General features: G+C 52.4%; 12 protein-coding genes across 12 annotated transcripts; 7 read left to right on the top strand and 5 right to left on the bottom strand.

Moving 5' to 3' along the window:
* The first annotated feature begins 359 nt into the window (after positions 1 to 359).
* On the top strand, positions 360 to 2,834 carry VC83_02240 (uncharacterized protein). The gene is made up of 3 exons (XM_024465907.1): positions 360 to 679; positions 895 to 1,552; positions 1,602 to 2,834. Exons 1-3 carry the CDS (start codon positions 394 to 396, stop codon positions 2,302 to 2,304), a joined length of 1,647 nt encoding a protein of 548 aa, XP_024326632.1. The 5' UTR covers positions 360 to 393; the 3' UTR covers positions 2,305 to 2,834.
* A 555-nt stretch (positions 2,835 to 3,389) lies between these two features.
* Positions 3,390 to 3,792, bottom strand: VC83_02239 (uncharacterized protein; the record flags this gene model as incomplete). The annotated part of the gene is made up of 2 exons (XM_024465906.1): positions 3,390 to 3,701; positions 3,754 to 3,792. 2 exons carry the CDS (start codon positions 3,790 to 3,792, stop codon positions 3,390 to 3,392), a joined length of 351 nt encoding a protein of 116 aa, XP_024326843.1.
* A 212-nt stretch (positions 3,793 to 4,004) lies between these two features.
* Positions 4,005 to 4,417, bottom strand: VC83_02238 (uncharacterized protein; the record flags this gene model as incomplete). Its single annotated transcript, XM_024465905.1, has 2 exons — positions 4,005 to 4,220; positions 4,340 to 4,417. The coding sequence occupies 2 exons, from the start codon at positions 4,415 to 4,417 to the stop codon at positions 4,005 to 4,007; spliced, it is 294 nt and encodes a 97-aa protein (XP_024326842.1).
* A 2,158-nt stretch (positions 4,418 to 6,575) lies between these two features.
* VC83_02237 (uncharacterized protein) lies at positions 6,576 to 7,695 on the top strand (the record flags this gene model as incomplete). The annotated part of the gene is made up of 4 exons (XM_024465904.1): positions 6,576 to 7,271; positions 7,325 to 7,419; positions 7,469 to 7,640; positions 7,690 to 7,695. 4 exons carry the CDS (start codon positions 6,576 to 6,578, stop codon positions 7,693 to 7,695), a joined length of 969 nt encoding a protein of 322 aa, XP_024326847.1.
* A 796-nt stretch (positions 7,696 to 8,491) lies between these two features.
* VC83_02236 (uncharacterized protein) lies at positions 8,492 to 10,005 on the top strand (the record flags this gene model as incomplete). Its single annotated transcript, XM_024465903.1, has 3 exons — positions 8,492 to 8,887; positions 9,208 to 9,683; positions 9,735 to 10,005. 3 exons carry the CDS (start codon positions 8,492 to 8,494, stop codon positions 10,003 to 10,005), a joined length of 1,143 nt encoding a protein of 380 aa, XP_024326846.1.
* A 119-nt stretch (positions 10,006 to 10,124) lies between these two features.
* VC83_02235 (uncharacterized protein) lies at positions 10,125 to 10,668 on the top strand (the record flags this gene model as incomplete). The annotated part of the gene is made up of 3 exons (XM_024465902.1): positions 10,125 to 10,192; positions 10,252 to 10,610; positions 10,664 to 10,668. The coding sequence occupies 3 exons, from the start codon at positions 10,125 to 10,127 to the stop codon at positions 10,666 to 10,668; spliced, it is 432 nt and encodes a 143-aa protein (XP_024326845.1).
* A 1,256-nt stretch (positions 10,669 to 11,924) lies between these two features.
* On the bottom strand, positions 11,925 to 12,892 carry VC83_02234 (uncharacterized protein). The gene has a single exon (XM_024465901.1). It carries the CDS (start codon positions 12,427 to 12,429, stop codon positions 12,034 to 12,036), a length of 396 nt encoding a protein of 131 aa, XP_024326844.1. The 5' UTR covers positions 12,430 to 12,892; the 3' UTR covers positions 11,925 to 12,033.
* Positions 12,893 to 12,894: 2 nt separating this feature from the next.
* On the bottom strand, positions 12,895 to 14,569 carry VC83_02233 (uncharacterized protein). The gene is made up of 2 exons (XM_024465900.1): positions 14,112 to 14,569; positions 12,895 to 14,053 (listed from the first exon to the last, which is right to left on the bottom strand). The coding sequence occupies exons 1-2, from the start codon at positions 14,457 to 14,459 to the stop codon at positions 13,694 to 13,696; spliced, it is 708 nt and encodes a 235-aa protein (XP_024326851.1). The 5' UTR covers positions 14,460 to 14,569; the 3' UTR covers positions 12,895 to 13,693.
* Positions 14,570 to 14,703: 134 nt separating this feature from the next.
* DPH5 (diphthine synthase) lies at positions 14,704 to 15,768 on the top strand (the record flags this gene model as incomplete). The annotated part of the gene is made up of 3 exons (XM_024465899.1): positions 14,704 to 14,876; positions 14,938 to 15,062; positions 15,162 to 15,768. The coding sequence occupies exons 1-3, from the start codon at positions 14,742 to 14,744 to the stop codon at positions 15,766 to 15,768; spliced, it is 867 nt and encodes a 288-aa protein (XP_024326850.1). The 5' UTR covers positions 14,704 to 14,741.
* A 175-nt stretch (positions 15,769 to 15,943) lies between these two features.
* VC83_02231 (uncharacterized protein) lies at positions 15,944 to 17,404 on the bottom strand (the record flags this gene model as incomplete). The annotated part of the gene is made up of 2 exons (XM_024465898.1): positions 16,472 to 17,404; positions 15,944 to 16,329 (listed from the first exon to the last, which is right to left on the bottom strand). The coding sequence occupies exons 1-2, from the start codon at positions 16,770 to 16,772 to the stop codon at positions 15,944 to 15,946; spliced, it is 687 nt and encodes a 228-aa protein (XP_024326849.1). The 5' UTR covers positions 16,773 to 17,404.
* Positions 17,405 to 17,940: 536 nt separating this feature from the next.
* Positions 17,941 to 21,977, top strand: VC83_02230 (uncharacterized protein). The gene is made up of 4 exons (XM_024465897.1): positions 17,941 to 18,363; positions 18,422 to 19,603; positions 19,655 to 19,721; positions 20,343 to 21,977. The coding sequence occupies exons 1-4, from the start codon at positions 18,267 to 18,269 to the stop codon at positions 21,718 to 21,720; spliced, it is 2,724 nt and encodes a 907-aa protein (XP_024326848.1). The 5' UTR covers positions 17,941 to 18,266; the 3' UTR covers positions 21,721 to 21,977.
* A 533-nt stretch (positions 21,978 to 22,510) lies between these two features.
* Positions 22,511 to 23,266, top strand: VC83_02229 (uncharacterized protein; the record flags this gene model as incomplete). Its single annotated transcript, XM_024465896.1, has 1 exon — positions 22,511 to 23,266. The coding sequence occupies exon 1, from the start codon at positions 22,964 to 22,966 to the stop codon at positions 23,264 to 23,266; it is 303 nt and encodes a 100-aa protein (XP_024326623.1). The 5' UTR covers positions 22,511 to 22,963.
* Positions 23,267 to 23,677: the final 411 nt, after the last annotated feature.

The raw sequence follows: 23,677 nt of genomic DNA, 5'->3' as shown, positions 1-23,677 counted from the left end.
CCATATTCCCCGTCGACGCGCCATTTGACTCTCCCCAGCCACTCACGGCCTTATATCCTTGAGATCTTATCCATCCGTACTGTACAATACAGTGCTGTCACAGGAAGGCTGCATCTCGGTCGCGTCGGTCGCGTCCCTTGATCCCTCCTGATCCCTACCGATCCCTACCCCCCAGCAGTCGCACCTTACCCACTCCGCACAAGTACGCATTGAAACATTTCGAAGCGGCGAAGATCCCTCGCATAAAACGATACACCCTCGACTCCAAGACACATCCTGACAACCAACATCGAGAGTTTCGAGTAACCATAGCCACTCATCGAGCGCAGACCCTCTTCATACCCCCCTCCCCCCCCAGGCCCCCACACCCCCCCACTCCCCTGGGCCAAGGCCATGTACGCACCACAGTATCCCTTTGCGCCGGGTCCTAATGCGCCTCCTCCACCGCAACAACAACAGCCTGGCTACATCCAGAATCCCGCGGCACAGCAGCAGCAGATGATGTATAACCCTCAGCAGGGCCAACAATTCGGGGGGATGCCGATGGGTGGCGGCCCGCAGCAACCGCCTTACGGCCCCGGTATGAATGGGCCCAATATGGTGCCAGGCCCAAACGCGGTGATGATGCAGAATGGCGGCGCCGGAATGCCGCATATGGGTCCGGGAAACAATGGCATTGGTGAGTTCTTGATATGTTTGCTTTGATCGTCTTTGATTGCGCACCGCTAGCGGGCAGAGGGCTGCGCGTGTGCTGTATCGAGATGTTGGCCTTGCACCTCATGCGCGCCTTCAGTGCCGATCCAAGCACACCGGTAATTTTCATGCGTCGCTCTTGCCTTTGCTATTTAAGTACCTCCTGTTATCGATAGTCAGCCACTAACACGGACACAATAGCATCCTACCAGACGCCCTACAACAACTCCCCATACGGCATGCAAGGTGGCGCGCCATCCTCTGGTCCTCAACAACAGGCTTTCCTCCCCGCTGGCGCGAATGCTGCACAGTCAAGCTTCGTCCAGCCAGCGCCTCAGCAGCGTATGCACACCCCTCAGCAGCACCAAAAACAGCAAATGGGAACGCCACAGCGTGGTTCTTCATACGGTTCTGTCCCCGGACAACACACGACACCACCGCATACACAGGCCCCGTCGCAGTTTATGCCTCCTCAGCCAGGAACACCGCAGATGGCGATGCCTATGCAACAGCAGCCGCACGCGCAGCAGGGACAGCAAGGGCAGCAGCCGGTGCAACAATCAGCGGGGCAGACGCCAGTGACGCCGTCGTTGCCCACGTCGGCTGGGGCTATGTCTACGCCGTTGAGCCCTGGGTCTGAAGTGAGGGAGAAGGATAGGGTTAGCCTGCTGTTGGATATAAATAGGGTGCTGTTGATGGAGGTGATGCGGCTACAAGCGGTGCAGGCGGAAGCAAAGGCGAAGGTTGAGTCGGACGACAAGAAGGATGAGAAAGAGGACGGGGCTAAGGGAGCGAAGGACAAAGAGAAGGCGAAGGAGAAGCCTAAGATTGATCCTGTTACGGGCAAGGAATTCGTGGAGTATGTTCTGTTGATATGACTATGGAAGACCACTACTAACGATCGACAGATGCATGCGGAGGATACAATATAACCTTGCATACCTCGCCGCCATCGCTGACCGGTCACACAAACCGTCATCACAGATCCCACCTCACCCCGCCGTCATCTCGGCACCGTCTCTCACCCCCCTCCCCAAACCCGCTGCCTCGTCGGCAACCTCTCCCAATGGCTCAGTCAAAAGCACCGATTGCGCCGCAGACACCGAAGTCGAAGACCGCGCCGAGACCTTGAAGAAACAATACAAGCGCCTCCAAGAGCTCTTCCCCGGCGTGGACCCCAAGAAAGAACCGACCGTGCAACCCGCACAAGCAGCTCAAAAGCAGCAACAACAACAGCAACAGCAGCCAGGCCCCTCGGCCCCGCAAAAGGCCCAGATGGCAGCGCAAATGCAAGCGCAGCTCGCGCAGATGAGCCAGGCGCAGAAGATGGAATTCATGCAGCGGAAGGGTATGCAGCAGATGTCCCAGCAGCAGCCGAATGCGCAACAGCAACAGCAGTTGCAGCGGATGAGGCAACAGCAACAGCAACAGCAGCAGATGCAGCAGCAGCAGCCTGGGTGGCGGCCTGGGCAGCCGGGAGGACCGCAGCAGGGAGGGCAGCAGCGGATGGGGCCGGGGATGCAGCAGGGTGCTGGGATGGATATGGGAGGGATGGGGATGGGATCGCCGTCGGTGCAGGGGATGCAGCAGCCGGGTGGTCAGGGTCAGTAGAGCGACGAGTGTAGCCGCCCCAGGATTGAGGGGCGTGAGAGCAAGAATAATCGCAGCAAGGACAGGATTGTCAAAAAAGGTGTACAGGGGGGAAGCAGCTTAACGGTGTCTGGCAGCAGGAGCATGGCGTCTTTATGAAAGGAGGAAAATGGAGATGGGAAAGGGGGGGGCACGGGGATTCATAATCTATTTTTGTGTCGACGGGAAGGGGCTTTTATACCTTGGACAGAGCGCGCGAGTTGGGGTTGGCTATCTGTACATTTTATTTGAATTCAGTTGCTGGAGTAGGTGCTGGGATTGGTTGGGGATGTTGTGTACCTTACCGGGGTCCCAGCCAAATTTTTAAGAGTGGTGGGACCGTTTTAAGGCCGTTCGGAAAAAAGAGCGGGCAGCCCACGGTTTCCTGGTCCGTGCACCCATGGAGGGACCGTTTCCTACACCAACCATTCCTGATCTCGAATGGTTGAAGCCTTGAGTCAGTAAATAGAATGTAGATAGTTGTAGAATCATGAAATTGACTTACCGTTCTGTATCTTGCTCCCGTGGTTGTGTTTGGGCCATGATTACCCATTAAATCGTGGATCGATCATGGCGACCCAAAAGATTGATCGAAAGCGCTTCCGCCTTGGTGATGGCGCCATTCTTGTCACAGTGAACGGTCATACAGCCGCCATAAGAATGGAACTGATGGCGGCAGTCAGTGGTATCCTTGGAGCAGATCGTTCAAGCCATGGTTGGCGCATTGGGAGTGGGGTTCAGGGGCTGGCGGCAGCTTATCGCGGCAGCTCATCGCAGCGATGAATGGGATTGGGATTCGGGGGCCAGCGGCAGCTCATCGTGGTGATGTATGGAATAGACCTATAGATAAGTTAGCATAGAATTGAATGATATAGCCAGACCAGATACTCATGATGGCAAGAACGCGCTAGCATCAGGGGAGAAATGGGTATGGCGGCGGCGGCAGCAGGATCTTGAGTTGTGGATCAACACAGAAAAGATATCAGAAAGCCAAAAGGAAAGCTGACAGAAAGAGAGAGATGGATTCGGCAAATTTGGCGGTGGGCGGCAAGATCTCAAGTCCCAAATCAAAGAGTGAGAATTGTTCCATATATTTTGTCAAATTTGCGTGTGAGTGCGGGTGGTGTTCCGGGTGGTTTGGGCTCCCAATCGGCCATCAGCTTTGCCCTTGCACAGAAGTGCATGTAGATATCAATGGCATACAGTTGCGCCAGCTGAGTGCTTTCTTCGAGGCTCAAATAGTGGCACACGAATTGGAAAACTTCAAAGAAGTTCTCCGGAGTAAAACGTCTTTGAAATGTCTTCACAAGGTCCTTCATATTACCACAAGATGCAAGGAGCCCCGATTCGTCAGCCTCCATGGCTGTTTTGACATGTGTCTAAGATATGTGAGACCATACCTTAATATGTTTTGTAGATCCAATTACTTACCAAGATGTCATTCTGAAGATGATACTTCCAGCCTCGCATCTTGTCCTGGATAAGGCAGCGCAAACTCTCGATCGCCCGTGAATACGGGGGCAAGTTTGGGACCACTTTGCGGATTTATTCTTCCTTTAAACCAGGGAGGTCATGCGTGAAATGTTGCAGCAGAAGAAATCGCGCCTCTCTATCAATTGCATTAGTTTTCTCCTTCTCTTGCGAGAAGTTTGCAGCTTGATAGACATTCATTTCAGCTGTAATTATTTGGTCAAGCCGTCCTGGGTGTACATTTCCAATGGCCTTTTGCCCTTGACTTTCAACCATTGCGCCGGCTGCTTCAGCTTCAGCAGCTGCTTTGCGGATGCACGCTTCCTTTTTTTGGATGAGGCAGATGCAGTGTTGCGGACGTATAATCGGAGGGCGCTTCTTGACAAAGCTGGTTCGTCCTGGGTCAGGGTAATCTCACTCTCAGAGAACTGGTCATGGTTGTCGTTTGATGCATGTTCTGACAGATCATCATCGAAAACGCTGCGACTTCGAAGGAGGGGCTAAATAGGCATTAGTTATAAGCATAGAAAGATAGAAAACAACTCACATCAATGTGTGACTCTGTATTGTTAGGCGTCAGAGGCATAACGCGGGACCGTTTCTGCGGTGGATCAAATGGTCGCATTTTGATGAGAGTGATGAACAGAATGCCTAGTTTGATAGAAATAAACAGAGAGATTTGCCTACTGGCGCAAGATAACAGACAGAATATGAAATCGAATAATATAAACGATGAAAGACTTACGATAGGTGACAACCTTCAACCCTTAGTGATGCTGCAGATATGGTAGTGATGTAGGCAGTAATGGTGGAAATGGCTTCAAATCCCAAAACGGTCACGTGACCAATGTGATTCACAGCCGTTTCTCACTTTTCCACCTCATCACCAACCTCACTTCGTGTCAACACTGCCCACAGAAGAAAGAAGAAGCAAGTCAAGGAAAGAAAGGAATCTTGATCATTACTAATTGTTTTATAGGTTTACACAAAGCCTCAGAACAGAAGCAAAGTTCAGCAAACGTGTCAGACTGATAACTTGCTGAAACAACCTCACTGTCTGGAGCAAATATCCTTGTGTGTTCACCTCACGGCATGAGTTTTTCTATCTGAACTATCCTCCGACCCATCTACAGCTTGGCCACTTATACCTCCAACCTGTTTGTATCTTGGCAGCTCATACCTGTGCCTCGTTGCCCTCAAGTTCACCAACCAAACTGATATACTGAGGCTAGAAAAGATCGTTAGCAAAGATACTCCCCCCGCAGCACTAGAAACACCAAGTTCTTTCGAAGCTGTTCTCTCCAGCTACCAAACAAATCTCTCGGAATCGCCTTAGCACTGGAAATTCTCTCTAGATATCAAAAGTCCCTGGGTATCCAGCCCCATCACCAATCCATCACCAAAAGCCCCTGGGTATCCAGCCCTGTCATCAATCCATCACCAAAACATCCTAGGCATCCAGCCCTGTCAGCAATCTATCGCTGAAACATCCTGGGCATCCAGCCCTGTCATCAATCTATTGCTGAAAGCTCCTAGGCATCGTGAGCTGTCGCTGAAATATCCTGTGCATCCAGCCCCATCACCGATCTATTGCTGAAAGCTCCCAGGCATCGTGAGCTGTTGCTGAAATATCCGGGGCATCCAGCCCCATCACCGATCTATTGCTGAAAGCTCCCAGGCATCGTGAGCTGTTGCTGAAATATCCGGGGCATCCAGCCCCATCACCGATCTATTGCTGAAAGCTCCCAGGCACGTGAGCTGTCGCCAAAACATCCCAGGCATTGTGAGCTGTCGCTAAACCACATCTCAGCTCCTCGAGGACATTCAAATCTCTTGGCTGAGAACTCTTAGCTCCTGTGAAACCACTTCTCCAATGTGGTCAGCTGTAACAATGTACGGTTACGCTAGCGCTATTTCCCACTGAGCCAAAAAGACTACAGTATTCTGGCTCGCCCGGAATACGCGTAACACGCTTTATATACCACATGTACTGTAACGGCGGCACCCGTTACAATTACCCCCCCCTTTAGTCTGTGACGTCCTGGCACGGATGTAGAGGCTTCTAGCGTATCATCTCGTACTTGCTTCTAGGCCCGTTACTACTCAGGATGCTAAGGTGTGTATATAATAGCTTAAGCCCCCAAGGACGCCCCCTTGTCAGCCAGGTAAGGAATTACACTGATTGCTCGCTTAGCCCACCCAACTAGCGAGCCAATCAAAACCCATTGACCGGTGAGCCGGAATACTCTTGTAACGATGTACGGTTACGCTCGCGCTACATCCCACTGAGCCAAAAAGACTACAGTATTCCGGCTTGCCCGGAATACGCGTAACACGCTTTATATACCACATGTACTGTAACGGCGGCACCCGTTACATCAGCTGACACATGCTGTGCTTCACCAACAGTCCCCCCCCCCCAAACAGGATTTTGCTCAGAGCTTCCCAGGTTTTCCTAGCCCTGGAAAAATCCAAGATATCTTAAACACCTCATTTGGAGGTTGGAAATATAAAGTGGATTTGGGTGCAACCGGACTTGAGCCAAAAACCAGAAGATTGGTCGACTGCAACCACCCAATACATAGGTCAGCCATAGCTGGCTATCTTTGGCAATGCCTCCTCAACCATTGTGATCTCGACTGAAGAAGAGGGCACATTTGTTCCGGGCTCCAATCCCTAGGCCCAGTGCACCAGCAGTCGACAGTGGTGGACATAATGCATTAGGTATACAGGCAGGAAACCATGGAGATCAGCCATCAGATACAAGTATACAGTTTAACGCTATGATTAATGGCGATGCTAGTGATGACTATGATAATGACTATGACACAATTGGCAGCAACAGCGATTCCGATATCGACATGCCCCTGCCCCAACCCCAAGATCTCCAGGAAATCACCGAGAAAGCAATCAAGGATCTTTCAGGCCACATTCCTGTGGATGATCCTGCCACTGCCAGAAACGACGTCTTTGTGCTAGAGATCCCTACAGAGGACTTCCTTCCTGATGACTTGAGGATGCCCCCTCCCCCCGTTCCAGCCACCGCTGAACACGCTTCCATCCTCAGCGAAGATGATTCTGAGCTTGTCCAGCACAACCGATCATCACAGCCATTCAGCCCATACCTGGCGTTCATGGCCATGTGGGCTGAAAAGTACAATCTGTCCCGGCAGGCCTATCAAGATCTTAATGAGGGATTACCTCTCGGACAAGATCTTAACATCAAAGCAGTAGAGTTGCCACGAGATGTTACAACTCTAAAGAAACAGTTTATGGCGCAACTGCCATTGCTCCCACTATGGCACAAGATGGTTGATCTCAACCAAGAGAAGCTCCCGACAATGACGCCGGCGGAGAAGACAGGCCCGAGAAAGGACCGCCAGGCTGATGCACACTGGTTTGATGTTGCAACATTGGTAACTGCAATATTGTCAGCAGAAGACCTCCACAAGGACTTCTGGAAGGGACTCGGGGCGTTCGTGGATACCCCAAACGAGATATGGGAAAGTGACGTGTGGCGGACGACAAGAAGGATGAGAAAGAGGACGGGGCTAAGGGAGCGAAGGACAAAGAGAAGGCGAAGGAGAAGCCTAAGATTGATCCTGTTACGGGCAAGGAATTCGTGGAGTATGTTCTGTTGATATGACTATGGAAGACCACTACTAACGATCGACAGATGCATGCGGAGGATACAATATAACCTTGCATACCTCGCCGCCATCGCTGACCGGTCACACAAACCGTCATCACAGATCCCACCTCACCCCGCCGTCATCTCGGCACCGTCTCTCACCCCCCTCCCCAAACCCGCTGCTATTCCACAATGCAGCAATCAGGTGTATGATGTGGTGAAGTGGTTTAGACAAGTTGCAACAAATGTTGAGTCTGAGAACTCAGGGGTAAGTCAGAGGTTAGCACCTCACTGACTTTTCAAAAACAGAGAATAACAAGATCAATGCTTGGAAGCTTGGAAAAGACGTAGAAGTATGTGCTAGTCGATTTACTGTATTGCTTGCCCTTTCTTAAGGAAAGGGCAATCCTATTTATGCCAAAGGAGTGTAGTTCTCTCATTTTCCATGACTTTCCATGACTAACCAGGCTTGGTAAATGTATTAGAAATCAAGTGCGACCCACAACTAGCTTGCTAATCATGTAGTGAACGTAAGAGAATCCCATAGAACCATCTCTTGGGTTCCTAGCCTATAGGAAGTGAAAAGGAGGTCCAAGGTCAGAGTACCTATAGACAAATTATGTCATAACTTAACCAATCTTGTGGGTAACTAAGGAGCGATGACGTGTAATGAATCATAGAGGGTTGTAGAAGCTTCTAGAGCTATCGTTCATGTTCCTAGGCCTCTAGTTGGTAGAGATATGTCATGTGGTAGTATTGGCCCACCCCCTTAAGGAGAAGATTTTCTTAATAACTTGTTCAATGAGTGTCCAAATGATATGATGTATGTAGCATAAACAGATGTAGTAGAAGAGTTTGCAGCAATCGGAGTAGTATTGCTTCTGTTGTTGGTGTGATAAGCCAAGATATGTATGGTGACTTGTAGGTTTGAGGAGGAGATTTCCAAGTTTGCTCTTGAGTTTGATAGCAAACTGAGTGCAACGAATGTCAGTATGACACCAGCCCCTTAAGACATGGATGCATCATGCAAATGTCTTTGTGATCACTCTTGGACCGCATGGGTCAAACATGGATGATGTTCTGCTGTCCATTTTGGACCTCCCAAAGCTGAATAGGGGCATGTCCCTTAATATCAAAGGCGAGGAAAAGCTGGTTATGGCTTTTACGCTAGGATATATTGGGGACATGCCCCAGCAGAACGATAATGCTGGGATACTGCGCCAGAATGCAGCCAAGGGCTGCAGAAGCTGCTTGGCCTCGAAAGAGGAGCGTGGAGACATCCACTTTGATTACATGAGGCTTGGCGGATACCACCATCACCAGGTCCAGCTCCGAGAGCATGGAAGCACACTTCCTCCTGCAAAAAAGAAGGCGTGGTACCAGCAATGGGGAATGCGTGAAACCGAGCCTGCGTTGTTCAAAATATCACCAGCGCTTGATATTGTGCTGAGTCAGCCTCCGGATGTGTGTCATTCAGAATATGGTGGGCAAGGGAAGCAATCCCAGCTTCTCCTCACAACGGCAATACTGTCAAAATCGGGACTTCAAAAATACTTTAGAGAGTTCACAAGGTTCCCATCGCCAGCAAGATGGGGACGACGACAGTCGCCCCTTCATCATCTTAAATCCTGGAGCCTCTCTGAGGCTGGGATGGCCTCGATGCAAACGCCCCTGATATTGCAATGCATGCCACTCGAGAAGGAAGATATTTGTGGAGGTTTTATAAGGCCATGCAATCTGAATTCCGAACGAAACTGAGACTATTAAAGCTGACGCCAGAACAGCTTGTTGTGCTTGCTTTTGCATCGATAGCCAAGTCGAATGCAACCACTTGCGCATGGAGGATGAAGCCTGGACAGCACCAGGATGCCGAGAAGGCAATATTTGAGGGCCGTAGCATGTATCGGGGGCTCTGCAACGCTGCATCTCTGGCTTCACAGATGAAAGTTCGGAACCAATGCAAGGGAAAAGGGAAAGGAAAGGGGAATGCGTCTCTAACGCCATCAGTTAGTCCACCAAGTGTTGACACAGCTACCGAGGATTTCTGCAGTGTTATAGATTCAATCGAGCAGTCGGTGCAACAAGAATTCGAACTGGTTACCAGTATGATGGATTTAAAAACAGCATCAGGATCCCTCAAATATTATATAAAATGGCGCAGCCGGCCGAACGTCCACCAAGGAGCCCATATCAACGATACAATTGGGAGGTATGGAAATAGTTTCAGCTGCAATGTTCTCCATTGCGAGGACAAGCATAAGTAGGTTGTCCTTCCCTTATTTATTTGATTCTATTCTGATTATTGAGATAGGCTTTTTAAGAAGTGGGCGGAGGCACTAAATGGACGCTCAGTTGAGCGTTCTTTGATGATGCGCGAGTCAATCAACACCACCATTCGGCTCCTTCTCCAAGGAGCATTCAAGTATTCTGAGCCAGAGATTTCAAGTCAGTTAAAATCTCTCTACGAGAAATGCCCAAGTCTTATGGGCCAGATTATGCCATCTCCAGAGCAACCTGATAATGTCAAAGAGATAACCCAGGCATATTGGAAGATGCAGCACATATCCGGCCAAGGGCAATGAGATGTGCTTCACGGGCCTACATACAAAATGACCTCGATCTCCCATTATCTATAAAGGGGATCCCAGCACAGCATCCATTCATTCGTCAGCTCTGGCAGGCATATACAAAAGACTATCAGATGCCGCATATAACAAATCTGGGAACACAACCAATTGAATGGTTCTCCCAGCTTGGATTTACAGATCCGTGAGTTTTCCATTTCCTAATATTATTAACTTGATAGTAGCTGATAAAAAGCCAAACAGAATCTCCCAGCGCCGCATTACTTTTGAGACTAGGATCGCATTCTTTGTTCGTGGTAGCACCATGTGTCGTTTCGACATGGGCCTTGTTCATGAGCGGGTACTAGGTGAGAAGCGGCTGTTTGTCCTTGTCACCGAGCTTGAAGATTGCGGAGAGGAGGATGAGCTGGTCATGTTGCCGTTGGTAAGAATAAAAAACTCGACACAGATGATTGTTGGTCTCCCAGGTATTGGCACCAAGCCGGTTTATATCGTTCGCACAGATCCCACAAGAAGGAATGAACCGGCGCCATTTGGGAAGGGCGGCTTGAGATTTAACACCACGGAATACCACGCTGAGCAGTTATCTTCGGCTGCTTTAAGTTATTCAGCAAAGTTCATTCATTGTTGGTGGGATGTAGGGCTGATGTGAGAGAGTAGGCATGGGGATATAGGGGACATAGGGATATGAAGGAACAGGAGCGCTTTTACAGACCAAAGGTGAGGTTGTAGCTGTAGCTGTAGCTTTAATAAATGTATCCAATTACCTGTATACTTATCTATTCCTATTTCTACCTATGATGCTTGTCCTGATGGTCTGAGGATGGTGATGTCAAAACTGCCCATCCCCGCCTTTCGTGTTTGGCGATCCCACGCCAATACTCAAAGTAAGAGCCGCCTCACCTCCAACTCACAGCCAGTCTTCGAATCAACCTTCGCTGAAGGTTTGATCTACCATCAGGGTTGGTATTGATTCAGTAAGGTCAGATAAGTTAATTTCACTTGAACGAAATGTTTGGATTTGAAAAAGCCAGTTGGATGCTTGCTCTCAAGCCTTATTCCGAGCTCTTCGAGTTTGTCAAAGCATCATTTGACCTCACCCAACCATCAAATCAATGCATTTCTAGCATCCTAGAACATCTCTGGACCTTTTCCGAGCATCTCTGAAGCTTGCATCAACCTGGCCCAAAGCATACCCCAGGATGATCTCTCCACCTTTCCTAGAACCAACAGCTGGCTAACCTTGGTGCAGATTGAAATCCATCAATTATACCCCCAAGAGGCAAATATATCCAATTGGAAAGCTTGCCGAGCTGCCTCCCAATGAATATCTCAGGCCCTCGACCAATATCTCCAATCCATTGGCAGCCATAAAGAAACCTCCCCTGTCCGCCAAGCTCGCCAAGCTACCTATCACGAAAACCTCCCTGTCCAGCAAGCTTGCCGAGCTACCTATCATGAAAACCTCCCGTCTGGCAAGCTCGCTGAGCTACCCATCACCAAACATCTCCAGGCCATTGCCAGCATTGTTACGGCTATAGTAACATGATGTCATGGTTACAGGGCCAGGGCCTAGTAACGTGATGTGTGAGTCACAGTGGGAAGCGGGGTAGGCTGCCATGTGACGGGGCTAATGGATAGTTGCAGAAACTAGTGGATATTGGATAGTTGAGCTATCCACGAACTATCCTGAATATCTAGCTATCCGCCAACTATCCAGATTACCCATGAGGCACGACGCCACTATATAAGTAGATAGTATTTCCTTAGATAGGAGCTTCGTGCTCAACTCAATATAGTATTCTTTACAATACTGTAACGTGTTACTTGGAAAGCCTTTGTGTCTAATCCCCTGCCTCCTCTGTCAAGTCAACCAGTAATCTGGTAAGTTAGGAATATTATAGCACGGTTGGTTGCCTTCATCTTTGTATTCGGGATTTCTAAAATCACATAACTGCCCATAATTACTCCCCACTTACGAACCTGCAGCAGCTCCCGAGCATCCCCTCCTGGAAGGCGCCCTCCCTATTTAACCTGGTGTATGTAAGGCTGGCCCAGGGCGAGGGGCCAGAGAAAAGATGCAGGCATGTGCCACCCGAACACAACATGTCCAACGATATGATGAAGCTCTGGTTCAAGTGACCCAACCACCCGCGAGGTCCTTAAGCTGTTGCTATCAACGGCAGTGAGGTCCAGACCCAACTGTTCAGCCAAGTCTCGAGACATGGCGTACATGGGCAAGTTAGGGTATAGCCTGGCGCTGATAGTTCGACTTCGAGGTTTGGAATTGGTGCCGACCGTTTGAGACACTCGGCCTTTGACTATTTTATACTCGTCAGAAGCCTCTGGAGGTCCACGCTCTTTGCCCTTTCCTTGGTTACGTGGGGCGACATTGATAGATATCCCTTCGTTAGGAGGCATTGGAGATCGAGGAGAGCCAGTGAGCCTTTCCTGCGGAGGGGTTGTTCTTCTAGGACGCCTTTCTTGCGAATGAGTTCTTCTTCTTGGGAGTCTTGGTCGTGCATCCTCACAAAACTATAACTTTTGCTTCCTTCACGAAGTTCTTAATTTGGCGCATCGTTATTGCCATTTAATTAACAAGTTAGCTCTCCGCCTCCCCTTAAACCATGGAAAACTTACAAACCCTCTGGAGCTGCCATTTGCTGTATTTGTACCTCGTAGACAACCGTAATCATCAGGAGGAGCGATGACTCCAATGCCCTCATTTTAAATGTTAGGTCATGCACTTCCGACTTTCTTATAGCCCACCTCAATTTTCAATTTTGAGATTAGGCTTAGGTCTATCATCGAAGAAGATTCCATTGAACTCATGCGCGGCTTGATGTTGTCGACATTGTCCTTAATATATTTTGCGTACTCTTCGGCATCCCTCAAAAAATCCTTTTCCTTCACTATCGAGAGTGTGAGTAGTTCAGTCCCACTTGAATAGTGTTGAAGGATGTAAACTCATGCCCGATCCGAAGCAAATAAAAACATCGATAGCATACAAGCAAACAGGTGAATATCCTCTCCCGCCGTTCTAACCCGTTTCGCGAGTCGATGAAGCTGCCTAGATAACTTTCCTGTTGCACTGATTAGGTCCCCCAGACTCCCAGCAGGGCCCAAGACGCTCAAGGGGCCCATTTGTCGACTTGTTGAGTTGGGATTTCGAGTTCCCGACCAACCGTCCCAAATGACAGCTACCCATCCCGGCTTTATCTCACCATAAGAGGCTCAGCAATCACGATTTGTCCAGTATTTGTCCAGCATACCGATTGCAGATGGTGTGGTGCATTGCATCCGACCAAGTGCATTCGCCAATCAGCCTTGCACCTACACCAAGGTCCTTGGAATCTGCATCCCCTATTGCATGGCCATTCTGCAAGCCAAGCACAGCCCGCGCATTCATTCTCGCTATTGGGCATGCAAAAAACAATAAAAGTGAAACTGAAGCAATGGGATAAGAAGGCTGGGAGCATTGTGGGATTGCCCAAGTCGGCACTTCCAACATGGACAGGCAGCCTCGTGTGGCTCGGCCCAGATAATATATCACCAACCACAAACATGCACCCCAGCCTTGCGTAAAATCCTTCTTCTCTACTCTTTAAAGAGTCATTTTAAATTCCCAATATCACAACCCTCCAACGCCAGCGCTAAATATCCCAAATTAGCCTTTCCCTTAGCCCTACTTCTTCGAAGTCCCAAACCCCCCAAAGCCCATCATCGCCGCCATATCCTCGACATCATGCTCCCCCTCCACCCTAATATCCTCATCATACTCCGACTTAACCTTGATCTCCTTCTCCCTCTCCTCCCTCCTCTTCTGCGCTAGCTCCCGCCTCTTCTTCCTCCGTTCCTCTCTCACCTTCTCCTCTTCCTCCGCGCGCCCCTCGAGCCGTTCTCGAAGCGTCTTCACGTCCCCTTTGCGCTCTTCTTCCATCTTAGCCCAGATGCGCTCGATTAGCTCGTGTACATCCTCTGCGCTCGCGCGCTTGACCTCACCTGTTTGGCCGATCGCGCGGAGATGCTGCATACTATTCTCATGCTATAACCCCATTAGCACAACCCCCCATCGTAGTCCGCAAGACAGGGAGAGCACTCACCTCAACCCACTGCAAATTATCCTTAAAAGTCAAATCACAAGCCTCACACCAAAACCCCCCTCCCCTCCCCCTCTTCCCCGTCGCCGCCCCCGCCGGCAACAGACTAATCTTCCCAACATTCCCTGCAACATCCAGCCTGCTCTTTCGCGCCTCCGTGAGAGTCTCGTCGCCGGTGAGAGGGGCGTAGTATTTCTTCCCCGCGAGCTTGGCTTCGTAGCGGAGCTTGCCTTCTTCTTTCTCGGCGGCCTCGCGGACGCGCGCCTTTTCGGCGTATTCGGCGCGGTCGTATTTTTTGCGGAAGTCGGTGTCGGAGGCGGCGGTGCCGTAGGCGCCTTTGCGTTCTGTCATTGTGGGTGGCGTTTGGTGCGATCGAGGGAGGTGATGGATTAGTTGAGGTAGTTGAGAGAGGGTGAGCAGAGTAGTTGTTCGACTCTTGCTCCGTTTATGGAACCGCGATGGGATGGAGGTAGCGACGACGACGTCGAGGTAATCCCCGATAAGAGCTCCCATCAAAAACTCTTATCGTGTTTGGCCTGTTTGCACCCCCAAAATTTCCTGCCCCTCCACCCCACCAACCAACCCTCAAGGTCCTCCCCCCTCCTCCCCTCCCCAAACACCTCCACAGCAAGGATGCTCTACCTCATCGGCCTCGGCCTATCAGACGAGACGGATATTACCGTCAAGGGGCTTGGGATTGTGAAGAAAGCTGCCAGGGTGTATTTGGAGAATTATACGGCGATTTTGTTGGTGGAGACGAAAGTTTTGGTATGCCCTTATGCCTCGTGCTGTGGTGGGATACTACTGGATGGTTTTTAATGGGAAGTAGGAGGAATATTATGGGCGCCCTGTTATAGTTGCGGATCGCGAGATGGTAGAGTCGGATAGTGATTCTATCCTCAAAGGCGCGGAGACGGAGGATGTAGCTTTCCTCGTCGTCGGGGATCCTTACGGGTACCCTCCTCCCCCGTCCTCCCCCGTCCTCCCCCTCCCTCCCCTTTCCCCCTCTTTTCCCTCCACCCCCATAAGGCTGTTAACTAACCCCCCCCCCAGAGCGACAACACACACCGACCTCACCATCCGCGCCCGCGAGCTCTCCATCCCCACAACCTGCATCCCCAACGCCTCCATCATGTCGGCCATCGGCGCGGCCGGGCTTCAGCTCTACAACTACGGCCAAACCGTCTCCATGGTCTTCTTCACCGATTCCTGGAAACCCACTTCCTTCTACGATCGCGTCAAGGAGAACCGCACCATCGGCGTCCACACGCTCGTGTTGCTCGATATCAAAGTCAAGGAACAGAGTCTTGAGAATATGGCTAGGGGGAGGTTGATTTACGAGCCCCCACGATACATGACGGTAGGACAGTGCGCGGAGCAAATGCTGGAGAGCGAGGAGATTAGAGGGGAGGGGGCGTATGGGCCTGAGAGTTTGGCGGTGGGAGCGGCGAGGGTGGGGGCGAGGGGGGAGACGTTTGTGAGTGGGACGTTGAAGGAGTTGGTGGAGGGGGCGGATGGGGTGTTGGGGGGGCCGTTGCATAGTTTGGTGTTGTTGGGGAGGAGGACGCATGAGTTGGAGCATGTGTTTGTGAGGGAGTTTGCGCTGGATAGGGGGAGGTGGGATGAGGTTTGGAAGAGGGATTATGAGGGGAAGACTTAGAGGGGAGGGAAGTTTATTTTAGAAGACTTTGTGGAATACTCGGTTGACGCGGTGCGGTATTCGCTATCCTATCCCTCTGCTCTCGTAACACATAAACCATTGCCCCAAAACACCATTTTCAACTCCCCAAAACCAAACCCAAGAAGACAGTCACCCACCTCCAACACCCATCCTCTCACCCCCTCCTCGACTTACTAACCCTCCTAACCTCCACCTCCTCCTCCCTATCCCTCCCCCCAAAAAACCTCCTAAACCCCCTCCTCTCCTTCCTCACAACAGCCTCAACTACCCCCTCCCTCTCCTCCCTCTCCCCACCCCCCCGTCCAAACGACCTCTCCTCATCTCCACAGACAACCACAAACCACCCAACCCGCTCCTTCGGCTCCAAATGCCCCGCTAACTTCCCAATCCAGCCTTCCTCCCTGCCCAGGCGTCTCAACTCTCCTATCGAGGCGCCCTCCCTCCGACATCCCTGGCGCGATTCATATGCTGCGATCTCGGCACCGATGTCTGCGGAGAGGGAGATGCGGACTAGTGCGTCGCCGACGTAGGCGTAGGGCTCTGAGATGGCGGGGGCGAGGATATCGTGCTGCTCGAGGAGTTTGACGGGGGACCAGGCGTTGAATGCGCGTTCGGCGGGTGAGAGGGGCGGGGGGAGCTGAAGCCGCAACGCCGTTGGCGGAGCGGGGGAGGAGGTGCGGACGTGGTGGGGAGAGACCTGTATCTCGCGGGGCGGGGGCGGGGGCGGGGGCGGTGGTTGTGCGGGTGGGTGAATGAAAGGGCGGGGTGAGGGTGGCGGTTGAAGAGGAGGAGAGGGAGGTGGAAGTTGGTTGCTGGCAGGGCGGGATAAAGTCGTGGAGGGTGTAGAGGGAGTTGAGGAGGGCGTGGGAGGAGGCGGGAGTGACGATCCAGTCGGGGGCTGCGTCTTCGACGTCGTAGGTGGCTACGTATTGCCGGATGGAGATGCGGTACCAGCGGAAGCCGTGGATGAGGTAGGTGGGCATGGCGGGGATCGGCGGGGAGGGTGGTGGAGCTAGCGCGAGGGATTGAGGCTGAGGCGCGGGTTGTGGAGTAGAGTGAGGTAGTTTGGCGCGGGAGGGTGCGTTTAATTGGAGAGACGAGCGCGGGGTGCCGCGGGGGGAGACGCAGGCATGGGAGGTGTCCAAAGAAGCTATGTGCGCTGGTTCAAGGTGGTGAAGTGGAGGTGGATTAGGGCAAGAACGAGGGGGTCGACGAGGCGGTGGGAATGGACTGGCCTGGCTGGACAAGCACGAATCTGTGTGCTCAGCGCTCAGCGTGGCCAGCGAGGTCGATTGGGCTTATATGCCAGTGAGATTGGTCTGTTGGGGAGATCCCTGTGAGATTTGTGTTGCTCGAGCTGCAGGGGGCTGGAATGTGAATTGTCAAGATGCCCTGGATTGTACGGAGTATGCAGATCCCCTCAACGGCGCCGATCAGCTGGAGCTCGCAGGTGCAGTATCCGTTTGGAGAGCAGTACAGCAAGACTGACAGGACAGGAGTGTCCTTCGGAATTATAAATGAAGGGAATTCCTGGTGAGGAGCTCAGGATCGAGGATTTTTTGAGTAGTTATTCCCAAGAATGAAGAATATTTTGGAGGTGAAATATCCGAGTTTGTCTCTTGATTGTTCACTAATACAGTACGGAACAATAGAGTACTAAGGGCGGTACCTAATATGGCAGTTGGCGGGGGATTCTGCCGTGACGCTAAGTAGTGACGCTAAGCCGTTAGTGGACGGGCGGGAAGAGGGACGCAAGGGCCACTAAAAGTTTAATGGCTGATCACGTGATATTCTATGGATAATGACAGCCTCGCCAAAAGAAGGCCGTTGATTGGCTGGTCAACAAATGATAAAAGTGTACTTGGGTGTACTCAGCAAGTTGTATGAGAGACGATGTCACTATTATTCTGGTATGCACTTTACAGTATCTCAAAATATATAAACGGGTAAGTTAACATAATATTCTCAATATATGATATATCCTTTGCAAGATGATAATATTCTCAATATATGATAAGAATGATAATATTCTCAATATATGATATACTCTTCTGTACAGCCAAATCCCGCCGATGCCCGCCGATGTACTCGATGCTGGGCTGGCCTCGCCTAAATTCACCTGCCTCATCCTGACTGTATAGTGCTTTTGGTAAACATTCTCTCCGCCTCGCCATCCGAAATAACTGCACAATCCCGCCATCTGTTGCACCGCCCAACATCTCGTGGCTGTGTATCAGATACTGTATTTGTTTCCTGCGCCCATCACCAGCTCGTTTTCTCTCGCTGTGCCCTTGGTCAGACCTTGCTTTTCCACTTTCCCCCATAGCCTACAAGCCCACCCACCTCCCACTCTCTATCCTTGGCCTCGTTGCCGCAAGCCAGACTTACGTTGGCTTTTCGACACAGTCGAGCTATATGCCAAGATCTGCCACCCAAAACGACTGACCCAGGCCTAATCGTCCTTGTGTCCAGGCACAATGGCCAAGGCCGACTTGACACGCGATTACTATGGTGATCTGGAGATTGCACCCAATGCCACTGAGATTGAGATCAGGAAGCAGTTCAGATCCCTGGGTTAGTACCTCTTACACATTGCGGCCGCTCGCCGTTTCTAACCATCTTCACCTCACAGCTTTGAAATACCACCCAGATCGCAATCCAGGACGCGAGCTCGAAGTTAATGCGAAATTCCAAACGATCCAGTCAGCACACGAAGTCCTCACCGACCCAGAACAGCGAGCAAAATACGATGTAGGACGTTCCAGAGGCGGCGGCGTTGGAGGTGGCTTTGCGTCGCAAGCCCGTCCCGCATCTGGATTTGCACGAGGCAACCCATGGGCAAACGTTGCTACCGACTTCCCTCCTCCCCCAAGAGCGCCACGAACAAGAGCTCAGCCGCCACCGCCATCTGCAGGTGCCCAGCGATATGCGAACAATTTTAAGCCTGGCTCGGGAGCATATACGTCGGCTTCATCCGGGGCAAAGCCAGCAGAGGATGATGGGGCCGAGGCACGACGAAAGACATATGAGGCCTGGTCAACAATGCGGGGTGGAAAGGCGCCTCCTTCATATAACCCCCATGGATATCAGCCAACACCAGGCACGGACGACAGAAGAAGCTCCCGCCAGCAAGCCCCAAAGCCCCAACCACCACCGATTCCAAAGAGGAACGGCTACGCCCCTGGCGCCGCTGGTGGAGACGAACCGGCTGCCGCGAATACCTCCGCATATTATACACAACGCGCAGGCAGGGCACCAACTGCAAAGCAACAGCCACCACCTCAGAAGACCCCACCAAGAAACGCGCCTGTGGACCCTTTGAGACAGTTCAGAGAGAAGACTGGAACACCATTGGAGCCGCGACTAAGCACTCCATATGCGAGCCATGGAGGCGAAAAGACGGACCCATTCGAGTCGGTCAACCTCAGCAGATCCAACAGCACTAGAACTCCGTCTGGAAGGACCGATGGCGGTAGGGGTTCTGGCTCGTCAAGGACCCGTGAGAGACACCGTAGTGCAAGCCCAAGTCGACCCGGTGGTACCCCTCACCTGTCACCCGAGTTCAATGCTGGCAGCAGAGTTGGGTCAGACACCAATCTCAACACTTCTCCCAAGCGGACCTTTTCCCGAGCAACCAGAGCTAGCAATATGAGCGAGCCATGCACCGCTGAACCTATTGTGGACTACTCGAGCTCAAGCTCAGACGAATCGGAGGACGATGAACAGTCCGGATCATTCGGCACGAGGCAGAGAGTGTTCGCGAAGAGCAGATCTCGGAGAACACAAGCCCAAGCTACACCAACCGGAACTGCTCGTAAGTTTTCCCTTTTCGATGTCTTCGTACAACTAACCTAACGTTTGGCAGAAGCATCGCATCATCAGCAGAGCCATGGCGCACAGAACGCGGGGGGACCAAACGCTGACCCAAAAATGTACGGAGACCCTAAGCTCCCATTTCCACGCCCACAATATCTCCGCTCCGCAAGACGTTCTCCAAGTGTGGTTGTCAATGAAGCCAGACGGGTTGTTTTTAGCCCCTTTGCACGTGCTTCTAGTGAGGCTGGCAAAAAATGGCCCAATCTATTCCCATCGCACTCGGATCTCTCGCCACCACAGGCTCCTAGTGGAGACCTCTTCAACGGATCTTCCTGCGGCATGAATGCGTTCGAAGCCGAGCAGTTCAATGTCCTCGATCGACTTGTCAAGAAGCATGATGACTCGTCCACTATTGTCGCCGGAAAGGTGGCCAGCGCCGCGACGCCTCTCAACCGTGCAAAACATGGTAGCTTGCCAAACACCACAACTGCCTACCCTATTCTGGACCTACCAGTGGAAAAGCCTACCGTTGGAGTTACCTCAAGAATCCCACCGTTGAACGCACAGAGCGGCCCGAGTGGCGCCTCATTCTATTTTGCCGGGCTCTCCATCATCCGAAATCCCACTATTTTCAGTAGTATCAAAGGCCCAGACCTCACCTTCCAGAGTTGGGAAGATTTCTCCAAATGTATGAAAGATAACAATACCCTTAATGCTGACTTTACTGGCGCTTTTAGCTTTACCTTCCAAGTCGACGGCGAGACGTACACTGCGCACTCGGTGCCACGACAGTTCCCTACTAGCAGCACAGAGAACATCAGCACGACTTTCACTCCTACAGACTGGCACGGTAAATTCGAAGCCGGCGAGGATTATTTCGGAAAGGAGGCCGCTGCTCAACCGGCCCGCGATAACTCTACCAGTCGCGCTCGAAACCGATCTCCGCCAAAGCCACGAGTTCCACCGGTCAGCACCAAGTCGCCATATCCGAATATCGACCCCGAGATCCTCCAGCAGTCGAGCGGTACAGATGGCGCCACGTCGTCTCCTGGCGGCACGAAATTCACCGCCGAAGAATGGGCGCAGACGTTCAAACCTGGCATTTTCGCACCACCTCCACATCCTTCCACAGGATCGCTGAATAGGTCTCGCACCAACACGAGCAGGCGCGCCAAGGCCAGTTCGTCGTCGAGCAAGGGGCCGCCTGTGACCAAGGGGCCGCCTGTGACCAAGTCTACTGGAACAGCTCCGATGGTCGATAGCGATGATGAATCCGACAAACCGCTGTTCATGGGTTCTCGACCCGTACCAGGCGCGGAAACTGGCACGAGTACATCCGCCCAGCCACCCCTCGTCTCAAGCCCGACGGCAATGGACATCGACCCCCCTCAACCGCCAAACGACGCGCGAAACGTCTACGACGAGCCCACCCGCGCCGAATGGCGCCCCAGCGACACCACGAGCACCGCCTTCGCAGCCCCCCCAGCCTCCGCCCCCGGCCCAGCCCTCCCCCCCAAAGAAGCCCTAAATACCCAACAACGCAGCACCTCCGGCCTAGCTGCCAACCTCGACGATCTCAAGAAAACAGAACCACTCTACACACCACCCGCCGGCCTGTCATCTTTTGTTGACCTGACGTCGAATCTCCCGTTTGCTTCGAAAGCAGCGACTGCGGCGCCGATTGGGAGGGGGTCTAAACCCGCACACCTCGACCTCCCGCAACCCCCGCGCGGCCCGAGCCCGCCCGCTATCGCACCGGACGCTCCGCGCCCGACGCAGGCGGCGTGGGATACGTATATGGCCGCTATGCACGCGTACATGGCGGCGTGGGACGCCTTCAACACCAAAATGGTCTACCACTTTGTAGCAAGGAAGAACGAGGTCGATGCCTTTCCCAAAGGGTGGCTGGGGACGATTGGGGGGAGGGAGGTGGTGAGGTATGTGGAGGGGGTGAGGGAGGATGAGGTGGTGAGGACGTGGTGGGATGCGGCCTGTGGACGGCATGGGGGGGTGATGGAGGATTTTTGTTGGGCGAGGGAGGTGTTTAAGAGTGGGGTTGGGGTGGTGGGAGAGAGGGGGGAGAAGGGAGGGGGGAGGCTTTTTGGGGATGTGTAGGTGCTGAAGGTTTGAGGATTTGAGGATTTGAAGGTTTGCGCGACACGAATGGCAGGTGCGTTGTGTTGGTTGGGGGGTTGTTTTGTCGTTTATGCATGGCGCTGGAGATGGGGTTTGGCGTGTGAAGCGTGGAGTTGGGGGGATATGCATACAGATGGGATGACTTATGGGTGTCTGGTGGGTGGATGGTTGTATTGTATGTTATGCGTTCTACTCATTTACAGCGAGGTATAGTGAAGCGGAACTAGACCACGGAATTCTAACACTTCTATCACTTCTATCACTTGTAATAATTCTAACGCTTCTATCGTACAGTAACTTAATACAGTATTATAATCTCAGTGTCTCCCCCCGTTATAACTTCACAACCTCCCACCCCCCCAACCCTAACCCTTTCACCACCCCCCCAAGCGGACCCTGCTTCTCCTCTGCCCCCTCCCACACCCGTGGTCCAACATAATGCTTAACGAACCCATCCGGTCCGGCGACCATGATTAGTTTCCTCCCGTCCCCCTTCTCCCCTACCGATTTCACAGCGTCAAGTATCCCCCTCCGATCAATAAAACTCCCCTCCACATCAATGAAATACCTCACCTCCACCCGCCCCGGATACCGCGCTTCCAACCCCCTCAGTTCTTTAACAAGGGGGCTGGGTGGTTTGCTTTCCTCGGGCTGTGCGCCCCAGATGCAATTATACCACGACGTAGGTAGAGGGGCGCCGGCGCATTCAGAGCGTTGGCGGTTGGCCCAAAGGATTTTCACCGTCTTATGCTTCCCCTCCCCCTCCCCCTCCCCCCCGGAAGCTCCATCACCAAGTACAGCCCTAATAACCTGCAACGCGGGCGCAATCCCCGTCCCTCCCGCCAAAAAAACGACATCGCTCACGTCGGGGGGTATGGCGTATTCAACCACCGGACCGCGGATGTCGATTGTGGATCCAATGGGGAGGTGGGAGAGGTAGGTCGATACTTCGCCGCCGTGTTCGCGGCGGATGAGGAAGCGGAGTGTGCCTGGTGTAGAGGGGGCGGCGGAGAGAGGGGGAGGGAGGGGGGTGTAAGAGCGTGCGACTTGGAGTTGGGGTTGGCGGAAGGTTAGGGACCAGATGGTTGGCCAGAGGGGGGCGAAGGGGTCGTCTGGTTGTGATGTGGAGGAAGAGGGGGTTTGTGAGGGCGGGGGGGAGAGGGTGAAGACGATAGAGGTGGGCGAGATGGGGGTTTTGGATGTGATGGTGTAGGGTGTGAATATGCGGTCGTGTAGCCCGGATCTGGGTGCTGAGGAGGAAGAGGAGAGCTGGTATGTCGTTGCTCCCGCTGCGGCGAGGGCGAGGGTTGTGAGGAGGAGGGTGGTTGTCGCTGATTTTCGTGGTGGTGGAGGGACAGATGCGCTGGGCTCGGCGCGAGTGGTCGAGAAGCGGGATGTGAAGATGACGGCGACCGGCGTCGTATTATGCGTATACCCTACATCTCCCCTACATACCCGCCGCGTCGAGCGCGCGAGTTGGGCGCAGCGATGCATTGAAGCTTTTCGTTTTGGTGGAGGAGGTTGAATTTAAATCGGCGCGTCTTCGGGTGACGTGACTAGACGGACGGGACGGGGGTTCGGCGTGGGAAATTCCCAATGCGCGACCCTGAACCCTGCATGGCTCAGGATCAACCCTCGCCCCCCCCTGGTTGTGTCCGCGCTGATGATTTCTGCTTTATTTTCATAGAAAGAACAGTTTTGTATTTTGTTCAACGAGGATTTTTGTCTGCGGTTTGAGCTGCTTGCTTGGTTATATTTGTTTACGTCCGTCTGGGTTAATTTGAAAAGAGCGTGGCGATAGTGTTTAGGGAGACACAACTCACTCATTTTCCACGACACAAACCACAAACGCTCGAAAACAAGGAGACGACGATTTGTACATATATCCCCGACATACGAAACACTACTACTTTGTCGAATTTTTAAGAATACTGGC

The sequence above is a fragment of the Pseudogymnoascus destructans genome, assembly GCF_001641265.1.
Source record: "Pseudogymnoascus destructans isolate 20631-21 unplaced genomic scaffold scaffold_4, whole genome shotgun sequence".
Lineage (NCBI taxonomy): Eukaryota > Fungi > Ascomycota > Leotiomycetes > Thelebolales > Thelebolaceae > Pseudogymnoascus > Pseudogymnoascus destructans.
The sequence above is the reverse complement of the archived record's forward strand: the minus strand, read 5'-3'. Positions and strand labels throughout refer to the sequence as shown.